At 35.4% G+C, this 12,838-nt stretch overlaps 1 protein-coding gene across 1 annotated transcript; it reads right to left on the bottom strand.

The window, feature by feature from the left end:
- Positions 1 to 2,256: 2,256 nt before the first annotated feature.
- Positions 2,257 to 5,085, bottom strand: LOC108768341 (uncharacterized). Its single transcript, XM_083287377.1, is given in 3 exon segments — positions 2,257 to 2,343; positions 4,543 to 4,765; positions 5,075 to 5,085. Coding segments are annotated over 3 exon segments (321 nt in total).
- Between the last annotated feature and the right edge of the window lie 7,753 nt (positions 5,086 to 12,838).

Below are 12,838 nucleotides of genomic sequence, written 5' to 3'. Positions count from 1 at the left end.
TACACACACTTCATTAAAACTATTTGTTTCATATAAATTCCGCTTATGCTTCGAATTATAATCCTTCTTGCAATTTGATTCATTATTTGGAAAAACATTTGACATACAGCCGCAATTTTCTATTTGCTTGTGCAAGAGATGCAATAGCCGTGCTTTTGCTATTATGTCATTGCGTTTTGCGCGGTTTAAGTATATTTTGCGTATCGCCCATGTTGACAGAATCGCATTGAGCCTTCGACGGTATACGCTCTTTTATCACGATGCATCTTCCGATCTTTCACAGCGATGGCTGTTTGCAAAATTCATACGTGGGCTCTCGCACAACACCGTGTACGGTCGGCCCCAGCCTCTCCGCCTTATTCCTCTGGAAATCGATGACGCGAGTTTGAATCGCAGTTGTTAGCATACACCGCCTCGCCGTTCTCTCGAATCGGCGCATCGTTCAATTCCTACAAAGTCTCATCTATTTCCGAATACGTCACGCGGCATCCTGCCCGCAAGGATGGAGGATTCCGGATGAAGCGAGTGGCAGCGCTTCGTGATCCTGAAATAAATCTGGTCGAGGGCCGTTAAATATAGAGAGCGACCGACGACGTTCCTACAATCGTGCATCGACACGACGATGTCGCGCTTTAACGAGAAGTGTTGATCGCCGCGCGATTAAACGTCTCATCTTCGACGTAATTTTTATCGTCATTGGAAATGAAATGAGATCTCCGTCCCAAAAGACTTTCCCCGCACGGATGCGCCGAAGGAGAACAAAGCGATTTATGACCGCCACACGATTCTGTATTCAGTCATCATACTCAGAGCTCTATCTTACGGATCGGATCGATTGGTAACGCTTCTTCGCAAAAGGAGTTCGACGGTATTTTGTCGGTGGCGTGTTATCGACGTTTGTGTATCTCCGACCCCTTATTTATCACCCACAACTATTCTCAGGAGTAGAATTCCTTGTTAAGCGTATCTAACTCGGTGATCGATTATCCGAAGCGTCATCAAGAGATTTCACGCCGATCTTCGAATTGTAACAATTGGAATTGTGTTCATTAAATCTCGGTGTTCTGAAGAACTTTTCTTAAGGGATTAAACTTTTTTATTGAATATCTATCAGTAATTATTAGTATTTATTTGTTATAGATATTTATTTTAAATTTATACGAGAATTATAGTGCATAGATATTCGCATGGATTACGTTAATGTAATAGCATAAAATTAAAACTGATCTTGCATCGTTATTACATGTCAATGTCAAATATCTAGAGCTACCTCAATCAATCATGATTCCCTGTCTGCTATATACATATATCACCGAAATAGAATGTATATAAAAATATATTTTATTAACCCGAAAATAGTCACCTAAATTTTTGTTTTTAAATGATCACAGAAGATGCTTTTACATCCCAATTAAAATTATTTTTGAATAACATATTGTATATATTATTAATCGTTTTCCAATTTTTTAAATATTTTAAAATATTATGAATACAGAATCAATCACAATTTTTTGAAAAAAGTAATAAAAAACCAAATAAATATATATTAAACGGAATAAAAACGTTAATTGACAGTATTTTTGAAAAATAAAGTTTTTAATTAAAATAACACTTTTTTATTGCGATATTTTAATAGAACTATATATTCAAAAGTTTATAAAGGATAGTTATTAAAAAAGAAAGAAAATATGTTAATCAATAATCATACAAAAAATATTTTACAACAGTGCACATACATTTTCAACGCTAAGACATAAAAATATCTCAAATGACTATTCCCAATAAGTTATATTTATATGTATCCAAGAATTAAAAGTTTTCACGCGAAAACGAATTTGCACGAAATAGACGAAGTGAATAGATGAAGTATTGGACAGAAAGTCTAGAAACATTTTGGAAAAAGGAGATTGCGCAGCGATTAAAATTAATCGAAGGAGAAATGACATTTCTACCATTCGATTAAAAAGGATGGATTAACGCGCGATCGGTTATTCAAATCTATTTTCCGAATCACGTGCCCGATGGTACAGCTGGCTCGACGCACTCTCTCGAAACGAGTGTAAGCAGCGAGATTGAGTTTTGCGGAATCGCTCCTCGTTTACCGCGCAAAATCTCCATCAAATTCCATCAAGTTCGGCGATCGAGCGCAACGACTCGATGGCAACGTTATACCGCCGAAGACGAGGGGGCTCGCTCGCCCGTTCGCTCGTTCAGTCTATTTGTCACCGATTGATTTGATTCGCGGACGGTCGCGCGCTACCAGCCCCGCTCGATCTGCCAGAGATTAGGTCCGGCGGCATTCCCAAAATCCAGACGGCCGTACAGCTATCCGGGCAATGCGACCTATCGAATCCGATCGAGCGCCTGCATTTCTCACGGCAGTAAAATCGAGCGTCGACTCGAGCGTCGATATAGTGCGGCCGCGCCAATCTGAAGTACGCGAGCAAATGTTTTATGCGTGTCACTGTATGTACGTACGTGACCACCGGTGGTGACGAAAAAGTACAGAACAATATATACTGCAAAATCCTTTATCAAGGATTTTGCTTTTTCTATCTTTTTCTATTTATCTCTTGTGGCTGCTATTTATTATTTTTCCTTGAAATTATCGCTGTATTTATTTCTCCGCGCGGGAAAAAATAGTCGTATATTTTTAACCGCGATCTGTAATTCGAAGATTTAGAAATATTTCATCTCTGATTGGAGGAGAGAGAGAGAGAGAGAGAGAGAGAGAGAGGATGTACGCTCATCATCAAGATGTGATGCAATATCCTTTGTTTTACAATCTGTCCCATTCAGTTTCTCTTTTCACCCTTTAACTTCTATCCACCAGACTCACTTCCTTGTTCTGTCGTACTCTTTTGTCATTCTTTTCTTTAATATACCTCCATCGCTTTGTCTTCTCCTCTATTTTTTGTCTCTTTCCTCGCACCAGCATTGTGTATTGTCTCTCTTAAAGTCTCACAATCTCCGGCAATGTAGTTTCTCTCATAAAAACATAGGAATGTTACGATACGCCGATCTATCAAGTCTCTTCTTCATTTGTCGGAAACATTTTATTACATTTTGCTTCTAAGTCGCGCCATAAAGGAAATGACAATTTTCTCTATCTGTATTTAGATATTATTTCATGATCGTTTCGATCAGAAATAATGTATAAGTGCGAGAAAAGCAAAAGACACAAGTGTGACTCGAGAAAGAAGTTGATAAAATTATCGTACTTTTTACAGGTGGCTGAAATAACGGCTACATACAGCATGGTGCGTTAAATTAACCGCATCAGGTTAATATAATCAAGATCGCGTTCGGGAACCTTACCCAAAGGGTACCGAAAGCGGAATTAAATTTGAACTGGATGAAACGAGCCGCGAAGGACGTGAACTGGAAATGCCGGTGCACGCTGCTTTTTGCGCGTTACGAAATGGCGAACACTCGCAAGTTGGATTAATCACGAAGGTTGCGTAAAAATGTAAATATAACGAGTACACAAAGGATGAACATGCCACATTCGTAATAATACTTTAAATTTCTCTTGCATTATCTACTAAAACTTGGATATTTGGATTAGTCACAAACTTCTATATACATGTTACACTAGTACGCTAACACCTAGTGAATTCACGGTAAAATGTGATGCTGGTAGCTATATATTTACTGCAGTAGAATAAAGTACCACATACTGGGTGTTTAAGATCATTATGAAAGATGATATGTAATATGCAGTAAAAACATATACAGTTTAATCTAAACAAATGAAAGATAATATATTGTTGATTATAAACAAAAATATTGCCTACGACGTGTTGCATACTTGGTAATACTTGTTGCATACATTAAAATTTTACATCTTGTGTATGATTTTTATCTCACACTAAATGGCGCGCGACATGACTTTATTATAAAGATAATATATATTGTATATTATGTAAATGCATAATAGAAGTTTGTGAGATTAATATTCACCTAACCTACACAAAAAGAATGATTTTGGTGAAATATTTAAGAATTTAACTAAATATAGATCTGAAATAATTCTGTTAGATCAAAATAATCAAATTATGTACAATAGAATAAACTATTATGATGAGCAATGCTGCAAAAAATTTTAATATTTTGGCAGTCAGTGTTTGCGCGATCTACATAATTATTTTGATAGTTGAACAAAATTATTTTTATAGATTTGTCTAGATAATTTTTAGATATTTTAGTGTGTAAAACTGTTCTTTCCATGTAATAATTACATAATTTATAGTATCGGTGATTTAATGTCTTGTTAGACAATTGTTCTCGAAAAACATCCGTACACAATTGTAAATTTGTTTGGGACATTAAACTTTACTATTCGCGTTATGAAGCTTCAGGCATTAGCGGGTGCGTTTATGTACAGATAATTACTTTGCTCAAGATTTAAGATCTTCGATAAAGGGAAGAGACCATTAAGTAGCGGTAGAGAATTAACTAAACACGCGGTGTTGGTATTACACGGGTATTTGTATTCAACTGTCCGCGTGTTTATTACGTCGAATATTGGGTACGTATCTGCAAGACGAAGAGAAGGGCGATTAGCGCAATCGAGGAATAGAGTGTCCCATTTACAATGGCTTTCATGGCTACGAGACAGCCTCGAGTGTCGAGGCTCTCGTAGATGGGATCGTCCTCAGGATTTGGCAGCTGAAGGGGATCATGATAGCAAGGCCCCTTTATGTCTATTCGACAACAGCTCCAGGGTACCACTGGCGTCACATGATCATCCTGCACGGCATACCTGCATCAAATTCCGTGTAAGATGCGCTCGCATACCGACAGTGCGATGCGACGTGCCGTAATATGAATGCCGCAGTACTTTGACCATGAATTATGATTTTTCCATATTCCACTATGCATGAATGTATGTCCTTTTCATCCTTTATACCGATAAGGTATTTTAAAATATGTAAGGTAATTTAATGTCAAGCAAAGCGATATTTTGTGTCAAACAATATGACTTTTTCAGAATCAACATTTTGGAAATATGTACATTATTTTGAAGTTTCTGTTCTTTAAATGAGCATTCTCATGAACAAAATTGAATTACTTTTTAGTCATAGACGTAGCCGGAGAGAGGAGGGAGTTGGAGATTTAAATCTTTTCAAAATTTATAATTTCTTTTTTCATTTTTGATTATAACAGCTTTATAATTCTTTGTAAATTTTATATTGATTGATTTTTGCTTTACTCATATCTATTTTATTTACATACTTTTTTGAATATCACATTTTTAATAATACATATTTAGCAATATTTTTTATATAAATAACTTTTTACATTTTTTTTTATCTTTCTTAGATTTTTTTTCCTAGAAAAATAATTATAAATATGTTGTATGAATTAATAATAACAATAGCAATATTAAAGAACTACACATTTCGTTTTTAATTGTAATTTGCCTATACCTTTTTTAGAAAAAAATATTATTTGCAAAAATAATACCATTTTTGACAATTTAGAACAAAAAGGATACATTCTAAATTCCACAAAAAAACAATTCATTAACAAAAAAAACTGCTATTTATTTAATTTAATTTAATTTAATTTAGTTTATTGCAAAGCTATATGAAAAAGACTACATGTTAACAGAGTAATAGACATAAAATATGATACAATAGACTATAGTTAACATAAATATAAATACAATAGACAATAGTAGCTTGCAAATGGTTAGGCGTCAGCAAAATTGCTGTTACAAAGCCTACCAGTAACAAAACCAGAATAAGGCAACAATGCAATAAGAGGTAAACTAATAGCTGAAATCATCACACACACACACACACATACACTAACACACATACACATGCGCGCATACACCCGCAAACACACCAATTACATCAGTCTCGTTTAAATATTGTGAGTGATGCGATGAAACGCGAGGCAGCAAAACGAAAGGAGGAGAGAGAGGGAGAGGTTTTTATTGAATCAAGAAGGGAATTAAAATATTTGACAGAGGTGTAGGAGAAAGCGGCATGGAACTTAGTGGACCGATATATGGGGAAGGATAAGTAATCTTGGTATCTGATGACAAGAGGGTTAAAAGAGGAATGATGTTCAGAGTTCAACTGAAGGAGACGTTGCAGATACAGAGGAGTATTGGAGCGAAGGAGAGAAAATACAAGGCAGCACAGGTGGAAAATAAAGGTTGCCAAATCTTAAGCCAGCTAGATCTCTGGTAATACGGAGATATATGGTCGTATTTACGGACGCAATAGGAGTAGCGGAGACAAGAATTTTGGATACGTTGTACACGATTGAGTAAATGTTGGTTAAGAGCCGGAACGTAGACAACATCAACGTAATCAAATAGAGAAATAACAAATTGAGAAGTGGAGTTTTTGAGAGAAGGAAAGGATATGGCGAAGGGGATAAAAAAGACGTAAACGAGCGTAAGCAGCCCCGACACTTGACGGCCACGTATGATTCGAATGACCATGAAGAGTCAACATGGACACCAAGAATCTTAATAGAAAAGAAGCGAGAAATTGGAATAGAATTAAGAGAAATGAACTGAATACGGGATAACAATGTTGAGGAACCGACAATTAGCAAGGATGATTTAGAAGGATTTAGATGCAGGATATTATTAGAGGACCATTCGGTAATAGATTTTAAGTCTGTATTCAAAGCAGAACAGGTTGCTAAAGCATCGAATGGGTGAAAGGATTTGAGAAGAATTACGTCATCTGCATACATGAAGAGCTCGGAAGACAGAGAAACATTAGACAAATCAGAGACAAAAATATTAAAAAATAAGGGTCCGAGAATGAAACTCTGGTGAACACCAGAGAGAACGGTACGAGTAGAGGAGAAAAAAGGAAAAGGATTATATGAGGACTTGCTGTGTGCGATTTGTAAGGAACGAACAGATTAGCGAGAGAGCAGGATGAGAAAGACCGCATAACTTGAGTCTGACTAAAAGTAGGTCATGATTGACGGTATCGAAAGCCTTTGTGAAGTCCAGCGCGACGATGAAAGTAAGGCGACAATCGTATTGTCGAAATTACGAAGCACGACGTCAGAGATGTGAAACAATTCCGTAGTCGTGCTATGAGATCGACAAAAACCAGACTGATAGGAGGGAAGGATATTAAAATTTGAGATAAAGGCATAAGTTGTGAGAAGCAGATACACTCAAGCAGCTTTGAGAGGGAAGGGGAGAACGAGATAGGGCGAAAAGATGAAAGGAGAAGAGGGGTTATTAGTTTTAGCAACGATTGAATGTTTCCAGGAGGAGGGAAAGGTACTGTGAGAAAGGGAGAAATTTAACATATAGAGAAGGGGATCAAGGCATTGAGGAAGGCACAGTAGCAGCATGCGACCGGAGAGATCCCGAGGTCCAGCAGAAGTTAGACGAATGCGCTTAAAAATATTGTAGAGATCACTGGGAGTGATTGGAACAAAGTTGAAGATCGAGGAAACGTGAGGAGAGGAGGAAAGAAGATGAGTAAAAGAGTTAGAGGAATAAGACGGTAGAGTATCAAGAAAATGATTATTCAGGAGGGAAGGGTTTCTAAGGTGCAGAGGTATAGACGCAGAGGAGGACCGTGCATTGCTAAGGGCACGGAGATTTTCCCAGAATTGGAGCGAGGAATCAGTTGTAAGGGAGGTAGAGAGGAAAGACTTTTTCTCACGACGAACAGCAATATTCGCATCGTTCCGCAAACTCTTGTGATAGTATAGAATTTATAACATCTTTCTCCGTGAAAGAATTCTGGATATTGTTATACTTTCAACTACATAAATCCTTGTCATTTTTAAACAAGTTGATAAGATCCGATTTTCAAATCACAATTTGAAAAATCAAATCACAATCCATCTTTCATTAATAGGAAGATTCATAACTAGGAGATAAAGTTTTCTTTTCTTGGAAGAGAGAGCATGTTCTTTTTCAGCGTGACCGGTGCGAATTCCGCGAACGTGAATACCTCTTCTTCTCTTGGGGAAGCGTGCAGTGGAGCGAACGACCACCAATCGGCATTCCGCAAGTTGGCGCACTTGCTAATTCGAACTTGTCCACGGACACATTGGCGAAGTGCGGAATGAGCTGGCAGTCATGTCGTATGTCCGTGTCCCGTGTTCTCCATCCTGACGCTTCCTCGGTGAAAGTTCTGAGAAACTTTCTCGTCCGAAAACACTTCGTCACACCGTCACACAAGAGCAGCCACATTCGTGCATGACATGTGTAACGGTAAGCAAGAGTTCTCCACTCATCTGCGGTCCGTCGCGTTTATTGACCATGCCGCCTAATTCCCAGTTAAATGCTCTTGAAACTTCCAGATATTTCATGGTATCGATTTAACTAGTCCCGTGTGTATGTGTTTTCAAGCTTTGGTTTGAACAACTTTAGTTTAGATCAGTTGATATCTGTGCGATTCCGCAAAGAATTTTTGTATAAATTATGCAAACTGTAATATATATACAAAATTATCTCTTTACCTGGAAAATTTAAAAATCAGTCACTCATAAATTATATGCAGATGAATTATTTTCATTATGAAAAATATTTATGTACTTTAAAAATAATTTTAATATCCGCTAACTCTGATATTATTGCGAGAAGTATTCTTTGATGTATACATTTAGATATTACGCCAAGAGAAAAATAATTTTTGAGATGTGCAAATGAATACATTATAGTAAATATTATATATCATTATCATCAATATCATCATTAATATCAAATATTATTATTATTGTTATAACATCATTAGAATATATGTATACACAGCATATCTTCTTTTTTTCTTTAAAAAGGCAGATATAATATAATTTGTTTTTAAAAGAAGCGGCATTACTGAAAAAAAAAACCAATAAAATAGATGTCAACTCCATGCATCGGATTTAAAAAATCGATTTGGTTTGTAAACTCTAAATTATTCATTCATGAAAGAACAATATTTTATCGTAGACATTTCAATAGTCAGCCTGCGGTTTAATCCATAGGTCCGATAGTCCGGTGTATCAGGAAATTCATGCGCCATCGACGCGTTATTGGCGCTATGCACGAATTTTCAGGTCTCCTGATGCCCAGATATTGGAACACTGAAACGAGTTAATCCTTAAGCTGATAGAGTACGCGAATCACGTCGCAATCCCGTATAGGAAGGCTCGTTATGTATGTCGCGTCGGTGAAACCTGGTATTAGTTTTATTAATAACGCGCATTATAGCTATTTCCATTACCGATTACACGCGCTTTAACTTTGAGCCTGTCGCCCAAGCCGCTTTACATACGCTCCCTCATATTAGCCAATTTAATTGACGGAAAGCTTATTAGATCTTTGCGTTTAGAGATTTGATGCGAAATGTAAATATTAAAATAAGAGAAATTCGTTCTTCCCTTCCTATAAATATATGTTCTCTTATTAGTGATAAGTGTTACGTTCCATTTAGAGTTGACAATTTTACAAAGGAATTATATTTATTAAACAATAGATAAAATATTGGAACTCTCGAAATTAAAACAATAAAAGCAAAGTTTGCAAGGTAAGTAAGACTAAAAGAAATGCAGCACTTGGTGCATAATAATTCATAATGACAAATACATCCACTTCTTCATTATGTACACATTACATCACGTAAGAATCGATCGAATGTTTCGATTTAAGGGGGCCGAGTGGTTTGAAGGATCAAACAATCAACGATTCTTTGTGAATTTTTTATGGATAAATGGATACAGCTATTAATTTTAGATTTGGACCTATATTTTATTTGCACTTTATACAATAAGTATGAATTTTTATTAATTAAAATATATAGAAATGTCCGAGAGGCAACAATGGCGGCAAACGTGTCCACATAGATTTATGTTAAATTGCTGACATTGTGCAGCCAGAACTAGTTGTCTGAAATCAAAAAATCAAATTGATTTGTAATTAATAATGTTGAATGTATACGATAAACCTAACAAAATTATAATAAAACGCGATTTGTTAAAATTACTCCTTTATAAAAAAAAAAGATCCTTTTTTAACCATTATTTTTCCCATTAAATATATTGCCAAAAAACTATTATTGTTTTTAAAATTTTATTATTTTTTAGGTTTAGGATATGAAGAAAATAGTTGTAATTAACGTGTAAAAAGCGGCGATCTGTGCGTTAAGCCGTATTCTCTCTATAATGTTAGCAAATTTGAAAAAACACTTTTCGAGAAAAATGCGTTTAAAGTTTTGAGTTAGAATATTTATGTTTTTTTAGTACTTACAATAAATTTTTCATATTCGGCGATTCCTGGGCCATAATACGATTCATCCTCTCGTTTGAACAGAAATGTAGAAAAAGACAGAAATCCGGCAGATGTTTCTTTGTCCGAAGAAGTAACAGCCGGAGATCGAAGCTCAAACGCGCCTAATTTTTACCTGTGCATCACCGTGAATAACTTCGTTATCTTACGTTATTTCTATGAACAGTTTTGGCGAAATATTTTCAAGACAGTCAACTTTCCGAAAATAAAATTTTTTTAAATCCATTTTTTTTTACCCTTCAAACCACTAGGCCCCTTTAAAGCTATCCTCAACAATATTATAGTAATTATTCTGCAATTAATGCGTGCTCTCGATATATGTAATGAGTGAAGCATATTCCAATTTTCATGATTGAGAAATGCATGTTTACTAGTCGTCAAGTTAGGTGAAAACTAAAAAAATGTAAAAGTTAATTTGACAATTTCTTACAGATATTAATTTGTTTAAATTCTATTTATTATTATTATACAACTTCAGCAATACTGGAATAACTTTCATTAATAAAGAAATAAATCATCTTTTTAATGACTACGCTTTTTCTAAGTTTCTCCAATTAGACATTGTTATATACACTGAAAGAAAAGATTGGTTGTTGCAACAATTTAGATAGTAAAATATGGCATAGCATTTTTATGACTGCAGCAATCAATTTTTGGTTGTAGCAGCAAATTTTTGCATTAGCCTATCGAAATCATATACTGACATTGCGGATAGGCAAACATAACTAAAAATTTGCTACTATAACCAAACACTGGTTGCTGTAGCCATATAAAAATGCTATGCCATTTTTAATATCTAAATTTTGTTGCAGCAACCAATCTTTTTTTTCAGTATATATTTCAATATTAATAAATTACAAAAAGTTACAAAAAAAGCTTCACCGCGCTGAGAATTTAATTTTTATATTTTTGCCTCGATGGTAGAACTGATAAGACGCCCGCATGGAATTCGAGAGATTCAGATTCGAATCCCGGCTGAGGAGATATTTCTTGCAATAAACTATTTACAGTGCTTTAAAGATGCTTATTAGCATTAATATTAAATTGTTCGGCTTGTCAATTTAATTTATAATATTACGTATTCCAGTTTCAGCCCAATTGTAAGACTATATGTTTCAAGATCGATAAATAATATATAATCAGCGCGTAGCTTGTTTCAACTAGAAATATTTCTGGATAAATTGTTAAAAAGTTCACACAATATATTATTAGGCACTAAGATCCATTTTGACTGAATATGATTTTTTTCACTCACTCATGTGTTTTTTTTATCCAGGAAGCAACGTAAGTGACTTTGCCTTAAAAATTTCAGTTAACTGATAACATTGGAATGATCTACAAGTGATCGCACACTTTAATGTCCATACTCACTCTCGTAAAACCGGCGAAATAGAAAACATTTTGCAGTGGGCGTTTACATGCCTTCACACCATACAGAATGTAAGAGCGCAAGTCCATGAACACATAACTTACAGAAGAAGGCGGCTCGCGCGTCCTAGAAATTAGGGAGCAGCGTAGCAGCGTAGGATCGGTGAGGTTGGTTCTATACCTACGTTTTCCAAGCATTTTCAGTGGTTGATATTCCGTAAAAAATTCATTACAACGCGGAATAGTAGCGCGACTATAAACCAACTTGCGACGATGCGTTTCAACGTGAAGGTAACGCGCGACACCAGAAACAACTTCTCGTCAGAACAAACTTCCTTAGGATGGCCGCAGGAACGTTTTGCTACGCCATTGGAGCACTTTGCTCTCGAAAATGTCCGACGTTTTAAACGCCGCGTCTTTTTCAAGTACACCGGTATTCGGAAAGAAATGCGATGCAGAACCCAGGAACGTCCCCCATCTCATTCACCGACTGCGATGCTTCACCATGAAGCTGGAGCATGCCACGGGATTTTAGGAGAGTTTCCTGCTCGATTACACATTCATCGTGAAGATCTTTCAAGAAATACAAATACTTTATCCTGATATTTCTTAAAAATGGAAAATATAGAAAAAACAAAACTAAATTTAACAGAATGATCAGATTTCATATTAAATTTCTTTAGGTCTTAAATTAAATTTTAAATTGCCCTATTTTAAAATTACCAGAAATGTTAAAATAATTATGACATTTTAAAGCATAAATAAAAAATGAATTCAATAAAAAAGAATTTGAAATGAAATAATACGTATAATAATTGATTAAGTTCTAGTATTATTGGAAAAATTAGTATTTATTTTCTATTGAAAATTAGCAAAATTTCTGCTGGCATAAATATTATAAATGCGTCCTTCATTTTTTAAATTTAGAGCTGTGCTCCTTAACATAATTATCAATATATATTTATGCTTTTGTCATCAAGACATTTTTATAATATTTATTGCTTTTATATTGGATGTTTCTTTGTCAATACATCAATAAAGATTGAATCACTAACATTGAATTAATTGACTACCGTATTACGATTTCACGATGAAGCGCGCAGCAATTTAGACGACAAACGGTGCCAGATTATTAAGCGCCAATTATTCGAGGATAATTACTTGACAATTACTCGAGAGTCTAGAACTCGGCAAATC

This window comes from Trachymyrmex cornetzi, unplaced genomic scaffold, assembly GCF_001594075.2.
Source record: "Trachymyrmex cornetzi isolate Tcor2-1 unplaced genomic scaffold, Tcor1.1 scaffold782, whole genome shotgun sequence".
NCBI classification, from domain to species: domain Eukaryota; kingdom Metazoa; phylum Arthropoda; class Insecta; order Hymenoptera; family Formicidae; genus Trachymyrmex; species Trachymyrmex cornetzi.
Note: the sequence above shows the minus strand (reverse complement) of the source record. Positions and strands in the feature narration are given on the sequence as shown.